The sequence below is a fragment of the Diachasmimorpha longicaudata genome, chromosome 3, assembly GCF_034640455.1.
Source record: "Diachasmimorpha longicaudata isolate KC_UGA_2023 chromosome 3, iyDiaLong2, whole genome shotgun sequence".
NCBI classification, from domain to species: Eukaryota; Metazoa; Arthropoda; class Insecta; order Hymenoptera; family Braconidae; genus Diachasmimorpha; species Diachasmimorpha longicaudata.
The window spans coordinates 10,711,058-10,738,175 of NC_087227.1; the positions used below are offsets into that span (position 1 = coordinate 10,711,058).

Consider the following 27,118-nt stretch of genomic DNA (forward strand, 5'->3'; position numbering starts at 1 on the left):
TATAAATAAAATTTTTCCATTACCATCTCCTTCACAGGTTCAGTAGAGAGATAGAATCGTAAAGAAGACATCCAGTTGTAAATAAAAAACGAATAATCACGAGAATAATAATGGTGCTTACATCCAATTACTTTCGAAATCGGAAAATTAATTGAAAAAAAAATACAGCAGCCATTTACGTGCTTCATTAATTTTTTATCTGTCAGCCCCCCTCAAATGATCCTCAATCATCTATTTATCGATCTGATTACTCAATAAACCCGATTGAACGATATTTCTTCCCATCAGTGATCCCTTTAAAAATTGTCCTCAGTGTAGTTACTCCCGAAAACATTTTTTTCTCTCAACAACATTTCCAAAATGATCCAAAAATAAAAAATAAAAATTCCCTGGTTAAGTTCCTCCTCTAAAATTCCATCTCTCCCCGTCTTTTTATTCTCCATCGAATGTTTTATTGCATCGTGGCGCCCGTGGGGCCGAAAAACGAAAGTGCGCTTTTATGCAAAATCGTCTCTGGTGCCGCCCTTTGACCCTTGGCCATTCTGTCTGGTCGAGTGGGATATGTCCATGTATAACCCCACCCCATCCATACGTGATAAAGAAAGACAGACAACGAACAGAGACATCAAGGGAAGGTAGAAAGAGGAGTACAAAGGACAGAAGGATTGGGTGGATAGGCACACAGGCATATCCTACCAACGAAAGAGGAATACAGGGGAGGGGGAGGGCGGCAGGGGAAGGCTTTGCAACAACGGTGAAGTTCACAGTTAGGTTCTCACGGCTCATACATGAATGCATGTGTGGGCAAGGAGAGGCTCGAATGGGCAAAAGAGAACCGATTGGCTTCGTATGTATAGCCCTGACCATGATCCGGGCGTGGGCGCGATCGCTGGACCCAGTGTAGATGACCCAGCGTGCTATGAGAGATACAAATGAGTTGAAAAAAAAAATACAAATGTTCAATTCCCAAGAAATAAAAACGATTTAGCCATTGCAGGCCGTCATCTCAGTAATACCCGTGAAGCGACTAATTTCCCTGATGATGGTTTCATGTAAAGGTCATAGAGAATGCATAAATTACGATGATAATTCAACAATTAAGAACATGAGTTATTCGAAATCTAATGCTTTCAGTTGTTCCCTGGTGCACCTGAGATTGTGGTAAAATTATATTTTGGGAATTGCAAATATTGAATTCAGCGGAACCCAGAGATTTTACCTCTGATTTTACGTATAAAATTTTGTTAAAAAGTTAACAGTTTAAGTCTGAGCAGTGGAATCCCATCGGAAGATATTTCAAACGCGTCACCATCTTCGTAAATCAATAAACATTCCTCAATGGTATTTCAAGAAGCTTCTCGCAACTCCTCATCGGTTATTCCTCATTTCTCCGGTTTATTATTTACGACTAATAGACATAGCCAGAGAAACGAAAGCGATGACGAGACTTAGCAAAGTAAAACCCCTGAGTGTTAGTCGCGAGACGGAATAGAGGGAATCCCCGAGTAATCCCGTTAGATTCTCCTAGCACTCAGTCCCCCTGTTAATCCACCATCCCCTTTTTTTCTGCTAAACTTGCTGCAGGCTTAATGAGTTTTCCCCAAAAAGGGCGAAAGTTGCCAGTAATCAGGCAGCCAACGTAATCTCATTTCTTCAGTTTTATTTTTTACTTTTAATGAAGTTGCACCCAGGGAAGTTGATATAAGCAGTGGACGCTCTTGTGTAATCCTCTCTATTGAATTTTTAATACCGCATGTGGCAAGTCCCCCTCCCCCTCCCTGCCCCCATTCAACAGTTTGGAAAAGCGTTGGTGTAGCCGTTAAGCAAATACACGCCTAAAATTCCTCAGTATTCATGCACACATCTCCGGAGTTTGCTTTCCTCTGATTCATAAAGATGAAAATTTTTCAATTCTTTTTTTTCCACGAGGCAGAAGAATCCTTTCAACTCCTCTCAAAATACATTATCCCATCGTCACTCTCTGGACTGAAAAAAAAAAACCTTGGAATTTGATTTACAGTTCTGAATGAGCTTGAGGGATTAGCGAGAGGGGCGGATCCAAGGGATTGCACACCAAATTCACGGGCTACACTAAATCCAGAGCACGTAGTGAGGGTGGCTGAATCTGCTAAATCTGCGTTATCATTCGCGAGGAGTAGGAATCCAGCGATAAGATGCCTCACGACAAGGGGGACTGTTTTGTCATCCAGTACTTTCACTGTTGAGGAGGACACCAGTCTCGATGGATTGACGAGAAATGATGACAGAATATTGGCAACTTGTCTGAGCTTGTGCAAAGGGGCAAATAAGGATCAAGTAGTTGTTGGTGAGTTCTTATCTATTGAAGTTAATCAAGGGGAAGGTTGTGGATGAAGATCCACAATATTTATCTAAATTAAGTAACCATGTCTTCAAGTAGTGCCCCTCTGTTTGTTTAATTGGCATGAAGGGTTGATGGGTAGTCCCTCGACTTTTTACTATTCAAGGAAAATTTACTCGATTCAGCTGGATCATTTCTCTGGGTATAATTGATTGGTATTGCACTCAGAGAATGATTCGTGAGATTCTCCATGTTCTCCCCGACAAACTTCACGATAGAAAAGAAATAATTAACTCCATAAATGGTGTAACTCCTGCTTCAGAAGAGGGACAACCAAGGCGCCTAAGACGAGAAGTTGTTCTCCTGACTGAAGATAGAAATCTCCGAGTAAAGGCACTCGCCAGAGACGTTCCCGTAAGAGAAGTACCCGATTTCATACAATGGGCGGGTCTAGGTTGAATATCCGAATAACGTTATTCCACGTGATTCCACTTAATTTAAATGAAACATTGCTCCAATTGGAATGATATGAATCAGTCGATAACAAACTGATTTTAATTTGACATTGATAACGTCAAATTCATTCAATGGACAAGTGGCCACTCACGGTCAGACATTTATCCTTCTTGATCGAAGGGTATTGAATTTATTTATACACAAGTAATCCCTAGGAGATATTTCTTTAACATATTGTAGAGATTTATTAGCCCAACTTAGATCCTATCTGTATTTTTCTGAGAAATAACAATCTTTTAATCTTAACGATAATTAATTGCATCTATTCATACTTCAATTAAAATCAGTAATTTTCATTGAATGCAAATACAGTTGAATATTGCCGGAGAGTTTTGTATTATACTTTACATTGTAAATGTTTACATTTCATTTTCGTTCAGTTTAAATGTCATTTATTGCATCTGTTGAGTCACATAACATGATCAGACACATTTAATCGTGATATCAACGTTGGGCTGTTGACGATGTCTTGCCAATGGTGATTAGAGGCGAAGACAAATGATGTTATTGGGTAAGATGAACCTGTTAGAGAAAAAAAAACAAATAGTAAAAACAAATTGACATCTCCTCTCGTTAGAACTAACTGACGATATTAATCAGGTAATTAGATGTTTAATAACAGTAAGCAGGTAAACGATTGGCCTTACATCGTTTTAGTATGATATAAGAACCTTTAGACAAATCATGAGTGGTGGAGAAATAAATGGATGAACGGAATTACAAGTAAAATTGAATTAGATGACAATGGTCGGGTGTTAGAGCTTACAACTACACTACACTTTGTATTTTTCTTACCTCCGTTGGAGCTCCTGAGTGCGAGATATAATGCACCGTCAGAGTAATTAATTGTTTTAGTGATCGCATTATTAAAAATATCTAAATTAAGAAAATTGGTGAATTATGGAAATGATTTAATGAATATATGTGAGAACATTCCGACGGTGCGGAGATAATTACTAGATTATAAATGCATCTGGAGGAATATGATACCCGAAGTAATTGGAAAATCATTAGAATGTAGAAGAGAATCTTACATTCTTCGATGCTTGTTAATTTTCATTTCAGTAAAATTGAATGAACTTATAGGCGCCAGTAAAGTGTTTTAGAACTACTGAAGAACAGTAGAAATCAATGGATACATATTTTTGACAAATTAGTTATTTAATTATAATATAATGGTTGAGTAATAATGAGTGGGAGGTGAGCACGTGAGAATATAAATGACGAAAGAATGCCACGACGAAGAAAAAAAAAACAGGAAATAATGGAGAAGAGAGAACTCGTCTTCATCGTCTAGTGGAATTTTTGTAATTAAATGCTGGAGAGGAAGAATTTCACATGAGAAAAATGGGTAATAATAGACTGACTCCGATCGAAATTGATTCAAGTCGAAAGACTTCTTGTCAGAGGGTTTCTTTTCGTCTACTTTTAAACAGTTTTTTCCTCCTTTAGCTCAATTTTATTCACTATTTCGAGAATATAACCTTATGATCTTTTTAATTGTTCGTTCATTATGATTAAATAGTTAGATTTATTTTGGAGGGAGTGATCAGGTGGTGAATGAAATAATTCATGTGTAGATCTTTTGACGAATCATACGCAATAATAACTCAAAAATATTGCTAGATTTCTCTTGAATATCACTACTATCAACACGAGACTTCATTCATCTCGCTCTAGCCCTCTTTCTATCATTCATAGCTTCGCAAATAGGGTCCAATTCAACAACTGGATCTAAGTAAACTTAAATACGTAAAACAGAATAATGAAGCAGTATCCTCATTTTGGTTTTTATCTCAGGTAACTAAAAAAAAGTTAATCTTATCACGTTAACTTAATAGAAATCCATTACACAAATTTACTGATATATTGTAAGTGGTAATAACCAATAAAGAGAAAGTAACGTGACACAGCAAAACTGAACTAGTTTTCAGCCTCCGTCCTTTGACCCTATAATATAAAAACATGACAGGGGGCTCATGATTCAAAGGTTTACACGTGTGTTCTATCAATTTCCGACATTCCTACGCAAAAAATTTAATTTCTCTCCCTAGATGGAGAGCTCACAGTAGCCCATCCCCGCCCTGGGGAATGTGTGAATCTTCGGAGTGACACAACTCACTTATCACCTAATTGATAGCGGAGAATTGTCAAGAAAATTATCTTCTCCAGAAGTTAGTTAGATTACGTTGCGTCATAAAGACCTTTTCCCTGAATGATCCCTTGCGAAGAAACCGTAGACAATCGTGAGAAATAATTCCTTGTGAATCATACCATGAAGATGCAGCATTTGTAACCGTCTAGATATGGAAACATTAGCGCCTCTTACAATAAATGTCACATTCTGGTAGCTGACTGAAGGTCTTATTCATCGTTAAATTCACTGAAGAGTCCTTAGATGGAAACAACCTGCAGCATGTCTCCACAAATGTTATCATACAGCGGGGATGGCTCCGGGGGGTCACGTGGGTGAACAGAAACCCAATTTGAAATCCACATTTTTCCGCCCTTGTTGCACAATGCACCAGTGTGGGCGGAAAGGAAGGTGCGCCACTGTTTGGGACTCGTGACGAACCGAAGGCCCCGCTGCATGCCCTACTTTTTAATCCGTAAGTTGAATAATTATTTATCGAAGTGTCAGATACTACCAAGAAATTATTTCTTCAAATTCAATCTAATTGTATTATTTATTCTCTCAAAAATTGGTCAATCACAAGCTTCGAGACTTCTCCAGCCTCGTGCTTCCACAGAGTGTCATCAGGAACGAATGCGGAAAAGGGGTTTCCTCAGCAAGGTAGGACCAACATTATTTGCTAATATCGCTACAATGTGCTATCGATATTTCCACTTCTCACACCTAACTCTGCCAACCTGCCATATAATAATAAAATTCCCCTGATAGTGCAGCAAGGCTCGTTGACACCGGCGACCCCATTATGTCCTCGTGGTACTGTGGACCCAGTGTGCAAACAGCCACCACTGTCCACATCTCTCCTATTACAGGTAGAGTACAACTACACTGGTATGCAATAGCCAAAGGAAATCCATAGGTGGTAGAAGGGAGTAGGTAGGAATATGTATTCACGGTATACATTCACACACACGCGACCGGGTCAGGATCGGCTGTTGCGGCCCTTCTTGGAGAAGCCAGGAGACGACTTTTTCTTTCTCTCTTTTCTCCTTTTTCCCTCTTTTTTTTTAATGTAAGAAGAGAGAAAGAACCGTTAGTCCCCAGGCCTTCCTCACAACGCCTGTTTGATAACGCGAGATGCACTCTCATGTGTTCTCTCGTTGGCCCATAGCCATTTGCCATTTACACCGTTGCATTTAATCTCATTTCCCCCCCTCACACTGACCCATGTGTCTAAATTATTCCAATGATATTCTAATAAAGCTGGCTATAATATTGAAGGGCGCCACCCCTCAGCACTTCTTAGTAGCCATTAACTTCTCTAGACGAATCCTAAGATGGGGAAAAAAAAATTGGCAAAAAGTAGTGATGGTGGGCGACGGGGAGGGTGTAGGAGGGGTGAGGGAGGGCAAAGAGGAATGGGAAAAGGACCATCAGAGTCTGTCTGTGAGTAAATCCGCCGCGCTAAGCGTCTACTGGGCCCCTACTTCCTCTCTCATTCGGGGAAAGCGGGCGCGACGCCAAAAGGGCGTCGGCACAAGTTCAAGATCAGTAAAAGGTCGTTGATCGTAGACGATAGACGGCTGGCTTGTGGCCAGTGCTATGAATTTAGCTCAATGGATATCCAGTGAATTTAGTCAAAAGGGGCACCCCACGGTGATGAGCCACAATTTTTTATTTTAAATTATTTTCATCTCTCATTATGAATAAATATTCGAGAGTGATTTCCCCGGGGCCCATCACAAAAGGGCTCGAGCATTTTGGTTTTTGCATTCGGTTCATGATGCACGTTCAGCCATTTTTTTTCCCCTCTTCTCAGTTTGAATTTCTTCGAATAACTCTAGCTGGGGATGTGGGGACCACACAACAGCGCACGATCGTAATTTAAAAAATTTTATGTTCCTTTTTAGCGTCAACATCTAAGAGTGAAAAGAGGATTGAAAAAAAATTGGTCTTTGAATTTATTATAATTTTTGTGATTTTCTTTTTTCATTTTTTGAATTTTATATTTTTTGAATAGTGTATGGGGTCGTAATTTTCTGCATTATGACGGTGTTACGGTTGTTGGCAAAGTGTATATACGTCGCCGTAAGCCCTGCCGGGTTATAAGTCACAGATTAGATTCGGATCGGTTTAACGCCGAGACTTCCATTGTATGCGTTATATGTGTTGAAATAGATAATTCAACACTGAATCAAGGGGAACATCTACCGATTATTGTATATGATGAGAGTATAACTCTTATTTTTTTTATTTCACGTACACAATTCACTGGGTGAGGGTACGACTTGTGCGTAAGTTTATTAATGCGTTTTCGTTCAATAGCGATCTGAGTCACGAACTTGAACTCGAAGGAACCTTTGGGGAAAGCTTTTGGTTGCAAATGAGGTTCAATAAGTGGCTGAAAGACTTTTTAACTGAAAACCTGTTTAATTTTCTTGGAGTCACAATTTTTTCAGTTAAATTCAATTCTAATTTTAAACTTGGCAGAAGAGACAACTGTAGATTTACAACAGGTTAGCGCTCTCAGGTGTTAGAAATCTCAACAATAATTTATTACCAGCAAATGCATTTACAAGTCGTCGAGTGTATCGATGAGTGACGATTCCCATGGGGGTCATTGACGATGAAAGCGATTGAGCATCGATTATCCAATCGATGTAACGATACACTCCTATGTTTCAACGATCGATCACGTATATTGCTGTCTCGATGTTTGCATACCAACAAGGGTTATTTATTTATATATTGCACAGGTGGTTCAATTCGTTCAAACGTGATGGTATTTTTATTCAGCAACGGATAACGCGAATTACCCCTCCACAACCGTTCAATTATTCATAACTTTTACTTGACTCTCCCACACAATTGAAGGAGGACAGTCAAGTATTTTTACTTTAATATAACCCTTGGAGTCACCCCCACTCAATGAAAAAAAAATGCTTAAATAAATTGACAGTTAATGAGCACGAATTTTCGGAAGTAATTACCACACTTTTGGTATTTGAAAAAAAAGTGTGATCTCTCATTAATCATTCAACTAGCAGTACTTCACGATCATTGAGATCGCCAATATATTCTACATACTTGGCGCAGGAAACCACTGTGTTTTCTGCATCATTCAGTGGGGGATGGGAGAAGACAGAGGGGGAAAATCATGGGTTTTCAATGGCAAAATTTTCCGAATAGTTTATCGATGTTAAGAAATTCCTGCGATGTTGGCGCCAACTGGCAGTGGCGCCAGAATGGTAGATGGTAGAAAAGGAGAACGAGAGTTTATCCATGGAGACAATGAAACAGTAGCAGCATCAGCCACAGCCAAACCCCCTATTTGTGGATATAGGGACAGTCGAGTTCTCACGAGCCGAGGAGTTCTCGTGCGTGTGACAGCGACATGAGCTTGCACGCGCGGAATTCACGACGTTCCACACGACGATCGTTTTCGGTTTTTTTTTTCCCCCCACAACTCTCTCTTCATTCCTCTTTCCCCTTATTCGCTCACCTTCTTTTCGTGTAAGAAATGAGAGAGGTCTCGTGCAAGAGACCAGCAGGACAACGGTGACGCTACGTGAAGTCGCCTTTCCCCACTTTGGTGTAGAAATTATACACCATCGGGGGTCAGTCAGTGACCCTGAGTGATTTGTACCGGCAGTTGAGTTGATTGAGGTTCATTTAGACCATATGGGGTGATCAACCAAAAATGGCCGATTGACTTTATAATTATCCAATGAAGGTATGAGACTGACTCATCAATTATGCCCTGAATAATTCATTTAATCAATATTCAATTAAATAATCACTAAAACCATAAACTTAGGAAGCTCGAGGAAACGTAAAATAGGAAATATGAACTTCAATTGATTCATTAATTTCCCCCCAAAATCATGAATATTTGACTGAAAAAAAATTGCTGCGGAAGTCTGACCCATAATGGTTATTATCCCCTTATGATATTAGATTCAGAAATTACAGTCTGACCTATTCCTCCAGCTCACAGACATCCACTGCTACTCATCTAATCTCTCATCATGGAAATAACGAAATATCTATTCGACGCCGTCCGTTATTGCCTAAAAAAAATATTCACGAGTTCACCCACCAACGCATTGGCTGATCATCTCTGTACGACTAGCATTTTGCTTCCCATGTACTACATAGGATAATGACGTATCATCCACCCCGTTACAAACCACTAAGCCAGCAATGCCCCAGCGACGTGCATCTTATTCAGGGTCTCCATCACTGTCTTCACTCACCAACTACATCCAATGCTTCTCTTCGACCCGCCTTGGGGGTCCCCCAGTGTACCTTCTATTCTTCTCTATCCATCCTCTTGAGTCCTATTTTCGACCACGTATCATCACCATTCTACCCTATAACTATGCAAAATTTGTGGTAAATGGGTAAATTGATGGAAATTAGTTATCCTCTTCAATCGCAACCACCGGAGTCTTCTTTTCTGCAAGCCCTCTTGTCTATTGCAATACGTGGAACATATTCATCTCCATTGAGTTGTGGTTGGTGCACTATTGTCACCACGTTCATTGTCACAAATCACCATTAACACTTACCCGACTAATCAGTGGATAATATGCATTTGCAATGAGTTGTGGTTACCTCACTATTGTCAAAAATCACCATTCGAGTGTTGATGGCGCGGTCAGGGGCAGTCGCAAAAAAGCAGAAATTTATAGTTTTTTAATATATTCTTAGATTTTTTAAAAACCATTCAGAGTTCCAGTGGCTTTTCAGGAATTAATGATTTATCTTAAGGCCAGATATATTGACGATAAATAATTTTTTCAGGGCTTTGGGTTTATCCCTTTAAGGTTTGGCTGCCTAATGCTGGGACGTAACTACTTGTTGTATTGTTTAGTACCCGTAGCACGCCCTGGACACAATTTCCGCGTCCCTTCGGCCGCATTTTTTAACCGTCAACTGGGATTTCGCTGTCTGCTACGTCATGGGCATCAGGGGGGGCCTCATCATGCTCAACTTTGTGAATCAGTTATTTAACCTTCTGTTTTCACTCCCCCTCCCCGGCTCATTCATCATCCTGCATCTCTATTCTTGCTATTGAGACTGAAAGATTTTTTTTTTCTGGTTTTTTTTTGTATTACGGAGTTGTCTTTAGATAACTCCGAACGCACCAGGCGAATTCACTCACCGGGCACGCCCGACGACACGTCTCTCTTCGACTTCATCGACATACCACAGTAAACCGCACACGAGGAATGCTAATTTTCCTGTCTTGGATATTTCCCGCGCACATTGGACTTGACTCCTTGGCAACTGATACATGTACTTTCGGTGGAGATTTTTGGTTGAGGATGTGGTGACGGGCGTTGAATAATTAGAGCGATGATGGTTCTAGGACTACAATCTATTTTCAATGGCACAGATTTATTTAAATAGAGGTCAATTGAATTAATTGGATAGGCAGGATTTTTTTTCATAATTTCCTCTCGGTGTAAAATTAAAATTTGGGCGAATTTCAACCATAAATTAAGATATTTATAACATCTGTTTGTTTAAAATTCAGCCAAATTTTCATTTTATTCGTACGATGCTCAGGGCCTGAAGAGTATCTCCAAAAGGTGTGTCAAATTCAAATATTTAGACATGATTATCACCCTCATCACTTCACCCTTCTCATCTTTATTAGAATACTCTCGAGGTAATCTTCGCGAAGCTTCTCAATTTTTTTCGTTTTTTTCCCCATCAATTTCACGAATGATGACCCTCACCTCCCCTTTCGATTTCAGTGATTCTTCATTTTTTATTTTCAATATTCGAGGGCGAAAGAAATTCTGTGGCCAAGACGCTTTTTGTCTGGACCTCTCGAGGGCCCTGCAATTACTTGGGAAGTATGGAGTTGAGTATCAGCATCGATTATTTTTTCGATAGATCCCGAAAGTACCTTCACATTCGTGTCAGCTCGTTACCCCCATATTTAGAGAACCAATTGCGCCATCTATCACACCCGCGTGTCCATCCCCTTTTAATCCACGGTTACCCAGGCTTTTTTATTCGATTTTTCGGTCATGCAATTTGATGGAGGAATTTTTTAATTATCCAGAGAATAATATGTCATCATCGAAAGTGATAAAAATTTATTATCGAAAATTCTAAATGCAAAGGATAATCCTCGAAAATTTGGGGGTTGCAATTCTCCTGTCATTTTCTCGTGAGTGATATATTTAAAAAATTGATGAATCATGGAATTAAATTTTCCTCCATTTGTTTCTGTGCATTATTAATAAAACAGAACGTTATCATAGTAAGAATCACCTCAAAATTGCGCACACAAAGCGGAAAAGGGTAGAAGTGCCCACTGGAAAATATGTGTTGCATAACTAATAAATCAAAGAAAGTCTTCTTCCATAAAACAATTTCAATTTCATAATAATTTTCATCTTATCCGCCAAAACGACGACTTTACCGTTAAAAAGGAAGAGAATTCTCGCGGATCGCCAGCAAATATTACTCAGTCGATTAATCATCCTTAATCTACCAGATCGTTGAAGCCAACGGTGATCTCGATAAGGAAAAGTATCGAATAACAAAATCACGAGTGATGCTGAGAAGTTGCCACACACTCAAGCCCGTAATTCAAAACATATGCAAGATGCGCAGAGAGTGGGGATCTTGATTCAACATCCTTGAAAGCCATACAGTTGAAACCAAAAAAAAAAGGATTATTCGTCTCCTCCTCATTCTGTGCGTAGAAGAGAGATCGTTGATGGTGATTCACAGCCGTGAACTTGCCTAGGACCAACACATCATTGTCTCAACCTGAAATTCACCGAAATGCAAATGCTCGTGGGATCGAACGGATCTGTATCATGATTTACTCACAAGTGGCTGCACGATGTTGCCCTGAAAAGATCCGCCGAAAATATTAGAATGTTTTTTGGAAAGACGTCGGAAGAGACCACTAAGACATTAAACCGTCTCCAATTAAACTTCGAAACTTGGGGTTAATGATAAATGAAATGAGGAGCGATTCTGCAGATCTCTACGAAACTCTCTCATCCTGATAACTAATTTTTTTAATTCTTCAACTCTGGAAAAGGTCCTCCACACATAATTTTATTTTACTCGAGACATATGAGCCTGATAACAATAAATAACGTCTGACTTCAAAATTTACCTTTTTACTTCAACTATGTAACAATGATGAGGAGATTAAAAGAACAATTTTCAATTCTTCCAACAATTCCCATGAAGACTTGAACGTAATAGCCTGCCTTCTCCACACTTCCTCACGAAGGATGAAAAGACATCTAAAGTCCAAGAAACTGCATTTCACAATGTATTTTTTTTTATTTCTAATCACGTAGCGCATCTAAATGCATCCGGACAATTAAATAATTTCAGAAAAAATCGTTGGATTTATTAACGATTAACGAGTGATATTGAACGAGATGTTTGACATCATGTTATATATTGAAATGTAATCGCATTGCTAATGACATCCTGAGATGAAAATCCGGTTTAGGAAGTACATAAAGACGAGAAATAAACTGTCAAACCAACAGTCGAGGACGAGGATACCTCCTCCCCTTCTTCGTTTAGTATTTAAATGATTCATACCGATGACTCGACTATTTTTTTTACTGTCTTTTCATTGTTTTCATAAATATAACGCAACATGGTAAACAGCGACCTTGTCATTCAATACTGATTTCTCTTTTTGAGGCAGACGATTGACACGAAAACGGGTGGCTAGTTCCGTATAAAATACTATCGTTGGGTACCACAATTTATTTGTGATGAATTTATTGTTAATTTGAATTTTATTAAGCTGCAAAAATATATGTACAGATAAACAGAATATTGATGCTTAGACTCATGTAGATAAAAAACATAATTGGACTTTAGGAGTTCGCTGTTAAAAATTTCGAGGAAATCGATTCTTGGCTGGGCCCTGCTTGTCAGGCCCTAAAATACATTCCGTGGGATCGTCTTAAGTCATCAAATGACGGGAGAAGCCGATGGGAAGGTCACAGTCGGCGTCAGAAGATTCGGTAATTCGAGGCATGATCGAATCCATGAAGTACTCCAACTACCTCTGGAGCCTATTTACTTGAAGACAATAAATAGATTTTTCACGTGTGCGGAAGATCGTTGAATTCATCAGTTTTCCGGCAATTTCATGGTCCAGTGACAGCAATAAATACTTCAATATTCCCTGAACGAAAGGGTTTATTGATATACGTATCGCAGTCAAGGAATGCCGCATGATTGACGCTTTACGGGTACATACGCATCTCCCGCGGAGACGAACAGGAAGATAAATTCTTGAGGATGATCTAACCATCCGAGATTAATTGATTTGTTGCGTTGAATTAAATTAGTCGAAGTGGATAATTGCAGAACCATGATTGGAGCTTGGTAGAACAGAGACTATTTCGCATACTCATTAAGTTAGTGGATCGAAACTCCACGTAAATCGATGAGAATCTCGAGAAAAAATCAATTTAAAATTCATATAAAAAAAATTATTCATCATTGATAATTTTTTACACTGATTCTAATTTCGGGGAGACTAAAAAGCCATCCTAAAATAATGGTCCCCATTTTCAGAATGTTTTTGGACAAATTTGACCTCCAAACGGAGGTATTTGAATCGTTCAAAAATTCAAGAGTTCGTTGTTATCCAAAAAATCGCAGAAATTATTTTTTTTCTGGATCGGGTTCGTTGAATTTGGAAAATTGCATTCCAATAGCTCTTCAATATTTCCAACTTGCTCTCCTCAATTCCATTTCCAGTGATCATTAATAATCACGTGTCATTATCATAATCTTCAATTTCTCTTATTCATTCGGCGTCAAAGGGTCAGAATGATAGCAAGAATGATTGCAAAGGATATTCACAGTGAAATAGCGATAATATCATAGAACCTATTACCTACAACCTTTAAGAAACAGTGATGCACGTTAAAACAGTTGCGTGTAACTGGCATTGGCCCTGAGGCGCTTCCCAGGCGTAGGTATCGGGAGTTCTCCCCTGTGATACTTTTATATATTCGATCCCTCAATGCCGCACCGTCTTTCCGGCCCGTAACGGTAATCTGTGTTTCTTCATTTTAGTACATCTATTTATTTATCTCAAACATCTGTAGTTATTCACACCTTTCCTTTTGAAGAGCTTTTAGAATTTAAATTCTATAAATCAAAATACTGGGGCAATGAAGTCCATTAGTATTCATTAGGATGAAAAATGACAGGGCTCGGAAGGTGGATGATTGAAGTGATGAAATAGTTTCGAGTAATGGAGATAAACATAGACTTTACTGTCGCCAATGGCTTTCCAGGTGAATTGATTGACAGAAATTTTTGGGAAAATTACACTCTTCAATTTAGCCCACGCAGAAAAATCCGTTGGCAACCGACAAGGTTAATGCCCCAGTAACTGTGCCCATGGAGCAGTGTAAACATGAGTTAACTTTTCATAATTAACATGTGAAATGAATTCCAAACGGAAGTTAACACGGAAACATTCTAATTTAAATTTGGATTTTAATTATTACCTTTCTTTTGAATTTTCATGAGGATATTTGACAATTTACTGAGGTGAGCCACCAAGTTTTGCAACTTTAGCAATTGCCTTATGATTATCATAAATATTACCGGTGAACAATCCGACGAGATTCGTAAGAAGAGCTCTCCCCGCACCACCCTGATATAACGAGCGTTCTATTCAATCAACTCAAGATTTAAAGATTATTTTTTTATTTATAGAATAGATAAAATTACAGATCCATTTTTTCACCGCTCTTCTATTCAAAGTTCGTCATCATCCATCAAATTCCGGAGGTGGACCACCTGTTTGGTCCGGTTGAGTGGAGTTCAACAATCTCCGTAATCTCCTGAATGGCATTTCACAATTAATGGCTCGTTAACGGTTTATTTTCAGTAATTGAATAATCGAGGTGCATTTGAACCACAAAAAATACATAAGTCGGAATGTTACCGCGACAAATTGCTGTCCATAAACAAAATAACATGCTATTACATATAAATGAATTACTCAAAGATATTAGCTTTTTTCATATCTTGACATGCTTGACGAATTATTCATCTTTGGGATTACAAGCTGATCAATATTGTCATTGGCATTGGCGTTAGAATTCATCTCGGGATTTACCAAATCCATCGGTGGGTATGTTCTCATCAAAATCAATGGATTCCCAGAATTTCTTATCCCCGAGGTTCGAATTCTCCTCGATTTGCGGTTTCTCGGGGCCAGAGATGTGGAGATACTTTAGGGACTTGTCAGATGGATTCAATTGTGGCCACTTGACGCCGATTCTGGGTGATCTAGACATCGACACGCATGATTAGTTATTCGGGAGATTGATATTTCTGATTGTACGTACCCATTGCTGGCGAATGATGTCCAAATATCTAGTAAAGTGTTCTGCACACCGAGAGATTTGCCGGTTACCCAGGGCTCATGATCCCGGCGAATTACGGTGAAAACGTCATCACCGTGTGAGACGCCTGTAAGAATAATAATATGTTAAAAGTCCCAAAAATTCCAATTTGTCTGGTCGCCTAAAGGAATCGATTCGTCCTTTTCATTGCTCGGGGGGTGGATAATTTTTTTGTCATAATAGAAACCAATTTTTACCCTCGAATTAAACTACAAAATATAAAACTGGTATTTCCTCTTTGACCGACAGTGCGTGTAAGTCATTTAACTAAGTGAAAATTACCAAAATCGTCCTTTGTAGGAATGTAATCATCACTGAGACTGAACTCTCCTCGATAAGTGTAGAGATAGAACCAGACTGGACTGCGATGGGCTCTACTCATTTCCCTGGCAGCTTTCTCTCCATCCACAACGAACAGTCTATCACCCATCATATGGATAAGCGGCTGGGCAGTCTCTCTCTTAATCTCCTTGCCATCCAAATAATGTTGTCTGATCTTCTGAGCAACACTCGCATGTTCTGATTTGGGAATAGTAAAGTTGTAGTCCAACAGATAGGGTGCAAGAAGATCCCAATTCTGATCCAAGTCCTCCATGTATTCTGGTTTAGCCACGAATTCTGCTGCTGGATAAAGTCCTTCCTCGGAGGTGACAGTTGTCAACCATGGAACATCAGCGGCTTCGCCACTCGTAATGATATCAATTGGTGATCGATGGATGAAAGAGTTGCTTGATTTTTTCTCAACAACTGGGCCAAACGGTGTGTAAGGATTGAATAGCCAGGGCTGTCAACAATAGCATGACATTACCGTGGGTCACCTCAAAGCAATATCTCATTTTCTACGGGGATAGAAAATTTTGCAAAGATCAGTGAACACTAGGACGATTCTGAAATTCAACACATGCCAGGGGTACCGTTATCGCTTAAGGATATTCAAGTAGTTCACGCATTTTTTTTCCTGGATGACATCCTCTTCGAACTTTATAAAATAGTCCAACAGTATTTTGCCGGCGCAATATCAATCTCCAATTCTAAACTCTTCTTCAAGAAATGCATTTGAAAAATTGCATTGAGACTATTACGTCTGTCAAAATAGTTACTCCCACTTTCAATCCAATAGTTCAGTCTCAAATGAGAAATCGTGAGAAGTAGAACGAAAAAAGAATTATCTCCAATGAGCTGCTGCCACCCGGCTAAATGATTGACTGTAAACTGTACTGTCAGCAACTAAACAGATTACGCGAGGCAATCGAGAAAAATCAGAATTGATCATTAGAAAAGGTGTCATCGCCCGTCACGATGACCTAAAGACCTCACATATCTTCGGTGACTCATCAATAATATGTGAGGAAAAGTATTGAGGAATTCACTCTGTTGCTTTGTATGACGTGAGAATAGACCGATGAAAGATTTTAGTAATAAGTGTGACAGACATTACAGATCTGTGCAATATATTTAACATATTGTGCGATGTTATTTCGATTTGTTTCCCACCAGATCCTTCGATATTTCAGTACGAACTGTCACCGCGACGTGACGGGGAAATTTTATTTCATTCACTGGATCCCTGGAGCGGTGAAAAAATTCCAGAATAAATCGCGTCTGAAGATTTCTTTTTTTTTAAAAGAAAAACTGGATTTTTCCCACAATCGACCGGCCCTTAATAGCAACATATACTACTCTGATGAGAAATAATCATGAAAACTTGGTGAACATACCATAAAATTTCCCACTAACTGAACAATACTCTTTGCTGGTCTGCTCCTCAAACAATTGACCATCTCCTCATTATCTCTTGTTGGACATCCCAGAATATCCGCAAGTTTCTTACCCTTTTCCACGGAACGTTCCGTCTGTGTCCAACAATCGAGGGCGGTTCCGCTGAACGACATTCCGGCTGGAAATCGACGAAAAAAATCACGAATCGTTTGCAAACAAAGGCGATTACTCTAATTTAATATACGGTATCATTCCGACTCCTTGATATCACATACCGTGGAAGAGGCCGCGACTCAGGGGACTCAGGTAATGATAATGAACACTTGCACCACCGGCGCTCAAGCCAGCCAACGTAATCTTCTTCGGATTACCACCGAAGTATTTGATATTCTCAGAGACCCATCGTAGCGCCATATTTTGATCCTTCAGACCCATGTTGCCAGGTACAACTTTATCCCCGGTACTGAGGAAACCTGGAATGATCAGAGATGACAATTGGGACTATCCTCAGCAATTAACACGTACAGAACGAAATAGTTATTGTCAACAGCTGGCTTTTGGTTATAGATTGGGCCCTATTCAGTTCCCCCCAGCGTTCATTCGTTCCCGAAACTCATTAAGAGCAACTTAATTATTTTATTAGTGTCTGTAAACCGGTCCACTAATTTTCCACAGGAAAAGGGCTCTCAAAATCTATCAAAGTTGTACAGATAAAAAAATGTGCAACTGCGAATCAAATTTGGGTCAGACAGAGATTAATTGCGTGTCTTCACCCGAAAATAAATAAGTTTTTTACTTCTATTTGTGTAAAAGGAAGACGTCACTTTGAAAAAAATTAAAAATAACGTTCGGTCACATAAAAAATATCAGGTTTATTCCAATGACCACTAAATATTTGAACGAATTCATTCTCATCCTATCGTAATTGATTATTTCCCCGCCCATCAGATTTTCATCAACAGAACTTCTGTATTAATAGAAAATATTTCCTCACACTACGGAAGATTAATAGAAAGTATTTCCTCCACAGATGATAATTTACCTGTGATGAGAGCCCACCAACTCACATGAACCGATAAATTCTCAAGAAATGAATGGGTGGTCATTAAGATAACGTAAGTCTCATACCAAGTGGTCCTAAACGGTAGTTAGTAGTAACCATCACTAAATCCCGGTCCATGAGGTAATCTGGACGATTGCTGCTGCCTTCACCAAATTGAAACGCCCCTCCGTGAATGTAAAAAATCACCGGAAGGAGTTCCGTTGAATCTTCTCTGGTTGGACTGTAGACATTAAGATAGAGGCAATCCTCAGCACCCTCGACTCTCTCCGGTGGGTTCATAGGTACATGAGCATATTGGAGACACGGGGATTCACGGCGCATTGTCAGTAAAGTCCCCTGCCAACTGCCAAATGCCTCTGGAGGCTGTCGAGTTAAAAATTGAGTGCCAAATTTCATTAAATTATAAGAAAAAGTGGATCCTGCCGAGCAGGTGTCCCCATTGATTACTTTGAGAGCATTTGTCTTAGCCTCGAGGGTCCATTAGGACTCCCTGGTAATTACTGAAAAAACCCTTTCCCTTGAATGGCGATATTAACATGTTATAAAAGAATTGGGCGAATAGAAGAATTTTGGGAGGTCTAGCTGAGCATCCCTAGACGAATAGTACCAAAACCGACTAATTTATCGACCCAGGATATCGAAGATAGAGGCTGCAACGATGGGTGGTCCTATCCTCTGCATTCCATGTTACAGCTAATAATTAAATCAAATTACAGCTGGAAAGTTTCAGTAAATTGATTATCTTCTATTTAAAACTAATGTCTCACATTTATAAGGGCCATTATGTAACTAAAAAATGCGTTCGCTTATATCATTTAGATAAGATAGGTAGTCTAATTAGTGAATATGTGGACGATCGCATGAGAAGGGTCGACTTTATCGATATAAAGTCATGTATACTTCCATAATATTGATAACATTCCACACATTAGTGACTGAAGAAGATCAAAGGAACGATTAAACATCGGTTTTAATTCGAGTTGGGGCAACAAAGTCGTGACTACCTCGAATGCTAGAATCGACCAGGTAAAAAATCAAGAAATTCGGAGCTAAAGGAAATCATCGCTCACTTCGAAACGTAGTTTTCCAACCGGCGGTTTTGCGTAAGGAATTCCTTCGAAAGCCCGAAATTGTCTGCCCTTGAAGGAGGCTTTGTAGTAACCCTTGAGTTTCCCCAGGGGAGTCTTCACAATGGGATCCACATCCTCATTACCAGAAAGACTAGATACTAAAGCGAATAGCACAATCACTCCGAGACACTTCATGTTTCCCTAGGTGGTTAATAAGACACTCGGAGGCAAACTGAGAATTATCACCCTCTGTCTCCTCGTATTTATCGATACACTCTTATCGTTCTAGAGCAGTAATCACATTCACGACCTGACAACTGCGTTTTTATATAAAAAAACCAATTGTACGCGATTATGCTAATCTCAGTTCAACGTTCAAACTTTTTTGTAACGTAAGGTATAATTATATCAGCCAGTTTTTAAATAAATCAACATGTTTTGGTATTAATTGTTGCATAACGGACGACGATATGTGCAGAGTTGTTACTTAACTTGTATCAACGAGTAGAAAATGTAATGAGAAATGATCGTTAAATTTTAAGGATCGATTTAAAAAAAAATAGTTTTTCTGTGGGTTAAATTCCCCTTACAGTTTCATTCGATAGATTATCAGGTGAATTATCGGTAGATCACCTAAATCGTGAGCTTTCTATTAGCCTCAAAACTGTCTTCGTGAGCCTGAGGGGTAACAATTCACATTTTATCTCTGTTCATCCTCACCGATGCCAAGAAACCTTGGAATTCCTAACGTTTTCCTGATTAAAAGACGAGATTTGTCGCAGAATGGCTTGGAATAGTGAAAAAAAGGATTGGGAGAGAAGGGAGAATCACCATTACGAGATCGTCGAGTTTTCTTCAACATCTGTGATGAGAAGTCACATTACCCCAGGTGCAATGTAGCGTGGGCGACCAGTCCTCCCTTATATGTGGTCCGGAAACTGCGTATGAGTGTGGGGGCTTTAACTTGGTGGATGTTAGAGTTACAACAATTGCACTGATACCCCACATTACAATCACTACCGTTTCCATTATCGATGAAGAGCCCGGGGGGACATTGAGATGGAGTACATAATGGATTTATGAAATCGGAGGATTAGGAATATTGGGAAGGCACCGAGTTGTCGTTATTGATTGAAAAAATGGAAAATGTCTATTGGAGGTCGGTGATGATTGATGGCAGTGCTCGAGAGGGGATATTACGGGCCTCGTTACCAGTAATGATCAAATATTTTTACAACAATTACCAACAGGAGCATAACTCGAGTCGAAAAGTTTGGTGGTAGGTGAACAGTTCATCCTATTGTTAGCTTTTTCAATCGAAATAAAGTTTGTGTGTTGGAAACTAATATTCAATTGTATTAACCCCATTCCGTCAGGGTATTGCAGGATGGGATCAATATTATTGAATGCTTGTCACCTCAATTGAAACGACTGAAAAAAATTGTTTTCCCAAATGAAATGACAATCGAAAAATACAACAGTAAAATGGAAATTCGCAGCAGTAAAAACCTCTAACGAAATTCCATATTATTGAACAACACTTTTATGTTTGATAGTAACTCCGTCATTGTAATTAAAAATTTAATGATCATGGGATACAACGAGGAGTAATAAAAATAACACCTGAAATTAACAATGTGTTTACAGCCTTTCAATTCGCAAGGCTTCTAGAATTGTGAAATTTCAATTGTACAGCATGAATCATGAGTAATAAAGCAATCACATTTCATCGCTTTTCATCGATTGAATCTCCAGGTGCTTCTGTGGTGAAGTCGCCGCAGGAATAGGAAAAAAAAAAGTGAGAAAAATAAAAGACAGCGGTGGCCTTCAGTGGCCTTCGCTCTCCAACTTGGCCACATAGAATGTTCTATCGAAGACCCCATGACCAAATATCGATGATTCGCTGATTTAGCGAGACGTTCGGCAAAGGGAATATTCGCTTCAGGGTCTCAAACATCGACACGATTGATTGTACCATCTTCAGGTGAATACCATGACGTCACCATTTTGTTTCTCACCTCGACCTGTGACCTCTCGTGTAACGCACAGGTGACTATGACCGTAATTCCACAACCAATGAAATACCAGGACTCCTCAAGCAGATGTGTTTCTCATTTTTTCTCTCTCTCTCTCTCCTCTCGTCTTCATCTTCACACATAAATTCCCCTATTTCCTCTCGACTATTATTAAGTGAATTAATATTCCCCAGCTGTTAAACAGCCTGAAAAAGAACGCAATAGTGCGAGTTTATCATTAAAATTTCGATGACGTAAGAACAGAAGTCGTCATCTCAAACAGAAATAACATCCCATGATTGTAGTTATCGTAAATATTTTTCCAAAAATTCCGAAGATTTCGGTGTCTAGACACTGGACATATCCTTTTAAATTTCATAAACAAAGTTTCACGGAACAAACGTTATTTGCTTTCGATAATGTCATCGAGATTAATTGAGTCATTACGATCAAAACGTTTATCTATCAAAATTGGTAGAGTCTTTAATTGTCTACAGATGAGTCAAGCTCACTCCAAAGTAGATACGACGACGATGTAGATCCTTGAGCGACCTTCTCATTGTTCCTGAATGAATAACCGATGAATGTATCACTTAATTCCGGGTCTGATAAAATTCAATGAAAAATCTTACGAGATAAAAACGACTATTAAATCGATGTACAAGATATCATCATCTTTCAACATGTTTCCAATTTGAATTTTGATTAATCACCGCAAGTGCTACGTAATACCTCGGTGGAAAATTATTTGCCCATAAACAAATGCACACATCCGATGCAACAGGTGTTCAGTGACACCGAGAGTAATGAAACATCAAGCAGGATGAGTGAAAAAAAATATATATAATGAATGCTCGTGTGAAAAAGGATTGAGGACAATACATCGAGGCTATGTCCACTGAGCCAATTGTCCCCAGATTTATCACGTGTTGGTGAACATTCTCAAATGTTAACAACAGAAATCCATTCGTTTTCATCCCCAATTCATCAGTATCACTACATTTATGGTAAATTGAAGAAGTAATCCATCGATTTTACAATCGTTTACATTATTCTTAACAATTAACCATTCACTTCTCATTATGGTAACCGACAATTCCGTCATTAATTTTTTATCCACTGGATTGAGGATTCCAAGACAGTGAATCGATCGTTCAGGATATCCAAGTAGTTAGCGTCATTCTGACTCCACTTTAATCAATTTTTCCCCCGAGATTTCATATTTATAAATAAATCATTGACTGTAAATCAATTTCTGATCAAATTCCCAACATAAATTCGTCACAATCCAAAAATCCCTTATGTCGGAAGAATAGAGTTCTGATGATACATTTGATTACCCACAAAAGCTCAATGATTTATCAAAAATATTTTGACCATAAAAATTTGCATTTAAAATATTGTTTTCGTTCAGCGAATGATCTGCACCGAGAGAACAATAGATTTCCCTTCATCTCACGTTCTACATGCCCACATCGCCATAAATACCTTCCACATTTCTATGTGAAGAAAATGCATTGTAGAATAAGTATTTATGCCTCAACGATAGAAGGCTAATCCGCATCCTTGGCAAGGACGCTACAATCCCTCCTCCGACACAACCAATTCGCATATATAACCTGAAGCCCATCTTCCATCCAGAAAGAGTAATTGCCAACGTTTTAATCGCCGTATAATCGTTACTAATCGCTCCTACTACCACGATGATTGCACATCTCAAATGCCTCATCATTATTAATAAAGTTTAGGGGTTAAAGAAAATTGTGAATAAAGGAATATCATAATTTGTCATGGTCAGGAGTTCTCCATTATCCACTGTCCAGGATATACATATTAATCGTAATTGTTCGTTTGTAGAAAGCTCATGACCGCTGGTGGTAATACCAAGAAACAAGAGGCATGAACCACATGAGTTAACGTTGGCGGAAGGGCGGGAGGGAGTTGGGGATGGGGGGGAAGAGGGAAAAAAAAATATTGGAAGATAGCAGAGACGACTTAATCGATTAATTTCGCGACGGGGCGTGACTATTCTCGGGCGGATGCATTCCTTTTTCCATTCTGCTATAACCCGACAGGGGAGGAGGAGGAGGAGGAGGATGGAGGACCAGAGAAGAACTCATCCAAGGTCACGAGAGTAGTCTTTGTGTCTGGGGCCGAGAGGCATTATATCTTTTGGGTCCCTATTTCGAAGTCATCCTTCTTCAAGCAGATGACTGTCTGCATCATTGAACACGTCATCATGGAATATTGACGAGATGTGTCTCGGAGATGATCCGTGTTGACATTGTTGTCGTGATGAGACATATCTTATCGTTGATAGATCATGAAGATGGATTGGGTCGAACTCTGGTGTTTACGGGTGTAATTCTATCGCTGCAAAATCTCAGTCAATGATATTTCTTTGGTGTAAAAATAGTTGAGGAAGTTTACCGTTCATTGATTGCGATTCATTCTCCAATAAGTCTGGGAGAATTAACTTCTTTTTTGTTCGAGTGATTATCCATTTCTGCATTCACCTGAAAGCTTTACGACTGACGATAGACTAATCTTTATACTATTCCTGGTGTGCCAGGGGAAAGTATTACTCGGTGTAACTGTACTCGTGTGGAACCATAAAATCAACGATTTTTTGAGAATGCAGTAAAGATATCGAAGTGAGTCTACGATTTTTGTGGGTGAAAAGTAGTATTGACAGCATCACGCAAGTACAATATTCCATTCACAGAAATCCCGAGACACTGGAGGTGTGACAAAAACAAGTCTCGTACGGTTTATTCATTGAAAACAATTGAATAAACAAAATGAATACAAATAACCACTTGGAGAACAGTTACACGTTGACAAAACTAACCTGATATGCCACCATTTTATATTTTAAATGTTAGAGAAATGTTCTCAATGGGCCAAAGGTGCATTGGTGAGAACAACGCTGGAGAGAAAGACCTGCGGTAAAAAACAATCATTTACCATTTCTTTATGGTTGAAAAAGGAAAAGGGGAAAAACAATAATGAATACAGCATACGTATTTCAGTGGGCAAAAACCAGAAGGAACGACGGCTCAATCGCACCTTGGCCGTCTACTTGGTGCTCGCACAACCACCGAACGTTTTGATGAAGAGCAACGATAACATTCATGAGACTAAGCGGGACTCTGGTCTCTCCTGGTGACTACAAACACGCGAGCGATTAGCATAAGGATGGAGTCTCATTAGCGGGTGTTTCACCCACCCGTCCGAAATATATGTCCACCCGGAACTGTCACTTTACCTTTAGTGATGAGAGTATATATTTTACGGTTTCCGGTGGTCGTTCATGTTCTTTCCTTTTTCCAGATTTTTATTGTGATTTCATTGGCTCATGGGGACCACCTGGGCCCTGACATTTTTAGAACTGTTTTTTCGTCTTGTTTTTTTTTTATTTCAACTTTATCTCCGCGTGGAAATTCTTTCGAATGTAATTCTTATGAGATGAATTTGGGTTGAATTTAAATGTTGAGCTCTGGGGTCGAATGGCCCCAACCCGTCAATGCGGGGCTTCTGCTCCTTTAACTCGCGCAGAATTGAAGATCGGGTCGGATCGATTGACTCCAGTTTTGATTTTGAAAGACAACACTTGATCTAATTGACAAGTTAGTGGTGTAAAACCCATACAATGAGTGGAAATTAAAAGGGGGGTGTTGCGAATCAAAAAAGATGAGGAGAACTGTGAGAAGATCTAGGAATATTTCCGGGAGTCATTGCCTGGGGACGAAAAGTCAAATGGGCCAATATGGGGCCAGCACCCAGTGTTGTGTGGCAATTCTCAATCGGTTAAATTGGAGATAAATTTCTAAATTGTAACGGAAAATAATACTAATTGATTATTGATACATAACGGCTGTAAAAAATATGCAGGTCTATTTTTAACTTTTGGTGCACGTCAAGTGCACCCTCAACCCTAGTCCCGTTAGAAGAAAATAAATATTGAAGGTTCAAAGAAAGTGAAGTAGTTTTTCTTCATCACTGTTTATTCCAAAAAAACAAATTTACCTTTCTTCTATTTTTAAAACGAGTGTAGATCGTCGGAATTTCTCTAATATAATTTCATAATAATTTCGCCTCAGCTATATATTAATCATTGACTTGTCATTGGTCGCTCTCATGTCATTGGTCTCTCTCTCGAAAAAAGGGATTCTCAATGCTCTTTAGAAAATGCAATAGATGCTCCTCATCATTGTTTATTTTTTAAGGGAAAAAAAATCTCAACGATTTGTTTATTTGTGAAGCGTGCGAATTCCGATCCTATTTCCTTACCCGAGTTATACGTGACCAATTAATCGTCAAGTATACAAGTATCACTACAGGTATAATGTCAAGCGAGCGTCGCGACGTGTGGGATTTGATGGGCGCGTTGAAATTACACCCGCGTGTGTTCAACCGCACATACGTTCTTACGTGCTGCATTTACTGGCGCCTTCAGGGCGAACGTGAAGACATAAAACATGCAGAATGAGAGAAAAAATCAGCCAAGAATGTGAATAAAGTTTAATCTAGTAAAATACTCAACTTTTTTTGTTGGCTTGTAATTTAAATTTTTGAGTAAAAAATCGTTTGTGACCAAGGAAATATATCAATATTTTTATACACGAGATTCTTTTTCACTTTTTCCCCCGAGGAATGTTATTGCTGATTTTTATTTCAGGAGGGGGAGAGATAAATAAAAAAAAATGACGGTATACCGTGTGATGTTACGATAAATGGATGAAAATTGACTGCAGAAATTATATGGTAATAGGGAATTTGGATGCTAAAGGGAGGGTTAAAATCGTAATTAAGGTTTCTTCTCCAGTCTCGCGTGATCCATCGATCGATCGTGATAATGATGCAAGTGAAGAATCCCCTGGTAATATTCCTTTTGCAATACGTGCATTGAAAAAAAATATTATTCATGGAATTGTTATCCCTCATCAGGATATTTTTTATTGAAATATTTCTGAAGATCCAAAATAAAGAACTCGTGACGATTACCGGGAATGAATTATCCATACTCGGAAGAATTAGGCAGGTAACTATTAGTCATAGTTTGTGGGTATAATTGTAGCTACTGGTATTTAACCCTGCGTGGGTCACTTCATGAGGAAAATGCCGCTTCAACGGGGTCAGTCATGAATCGTATCGGTGTGAGGAGAGTAGAAAACCTGGCAATGTGTCAGTGCGTCATAAGAAAGTCCCGGGTGTCCACGTACACTATCACAAAATGATAAACAGCGGGGGATGTCAGGTCGTTCAATGGGTTAATTACCGTTGAGTGGATATCCGAAAAAATCAGAACAAGTGGGCAATTACTTTCATCATAATCCAGTCTTCATTTTAGTGATTTCTATATTAAAATTTTATTACGTTTCGGAGCGGTTTAGGGTGCGCAAAAAGCCAGTTAACATAAGTAATAGCATAAACAGTAAATAAAATATGGCCACATATTTATCTCCCCAAAAATCGTGTACCAAACATTAAGTGAGAATGGATCAATGACCAGAAGATGTTCCCTTTCGAAATCTTAACGGTCACGTACATATTCATAATGATACACTGGTGCATACGTTGCCACGCGCTTTACCCTTCAACGTCCACATGCGGGACACTAATTTGTATAATTACCAATCTGATGCGATGCTCTTCAAAACCCTGTGTAATACTCAATGCTAGTCCACATGGAATCAGGTAAGTGCGGTAGAGTATATTGAAAGTTAATCTGCGTTGCCGTTTTGAGGGAGAAAGAGAGAGAAGTGGACGCCGTCGTGCCGACGCAAAGGAGGTGCCTTAGGGCCGTCCCGTCTACATCCGTGCAGCGTCCATCACCTCA

The 27,118-nt window shown here is 39.2% G+C and overlaps 2 protein-coding genes across 11 annotated transcripts in view; one reads left to right on the forward strand and one right to left on the reverse strand.

The window, feature by feature from the left end:
- Nucleotides 1-27,118, forward strand: part of LOC135159941 (telomerase-binding protein EST1A-like) — a 110,107-nt gene that overhangs the window by 58,625 nt on the left and 24,364 nt on the right. For 6 of the 9 annotated variants that reach the window (XM_064116006.1, XM_064116007.1, XM_064116008.1 and 3 more), the window contains 2 exons: nt 2,021-2,326; nt 2,643-4,759. The exons of the other annotated variants lie outside the window; for them this stretch is intronic. In XM_064116006.1, the coding sequence (XP_063972076.1) occupies nt 2,021-2,326; nt 2,643-2,779 (443 nt within the window). In that variant the 3' untranslated portion in view covers nt 2,780-4,759. Of the gene's footprint in view, nt 1-2,020; nt 2,327-2,642; nt 4,760-27,118 lie in introns of those variants that run through there. 9 annotated transcript variants of the gene reach the window in all.
- LOC135159947 (venom carboxylesterase-6-like) lies at nt 14,689-19,511 on the reverse strand. 2 transcript variants are annotated; one of them, XM_064116024.1, is made up of 8 exons: nt 19,262-19,511; nt 18,257-18,554; nt 17,404-17,601; nt 17,128-17,306; nt 15,692-16,193; nt 15,353-15,476; nt 15,121-15,293; nt 14,689-14,842 (listed from the first exon to the last, which is right to left on the reverse strand). In XM_064116024.1, the coding sequence occupies exons 1-8, from the start codon at nt 19,454-19,456 to the stop codon at nt 14,823-14,825; spliced, it is 1,689 nt and encodes a 562-aa protein (XP_063972094.1). In that variant the 5' UTR covers nt 19,457-19,511; the 3' UTR covers nt 14,689-14,822. The 2 variants fall into 2 exon arrangements, with proteins under 2 accessions (XP_063972094.1, XP_063972093.1); XM_064116023.1 differs by having other exon boundaries at nt 14,689-15,293; nt 19,262-19,510.

Coding starts and splice junctions, on each gene's coding strand:
- LOC135159947 (XM_064116023.1), bottom strand. CDS start 19,456: ATGAAGTGTCTCGGAGTGATTGTGCTATTCGCTTTAGTATCTAGTCTT. Junction 16,194..17,127: donor AGTTAGTGGGAAATTTTATG/GTATGTTCACCA, acceptor TATTGTTGACAG/CCCTGGCTATTCAATCCTTA. Junction 15,294..15,352: donor ACATCATTCGCCAGCAATGG/GTACGTACAATC, acceptor GTCGATGTCTAG/ATCACCCAGAATCGGCGTCA.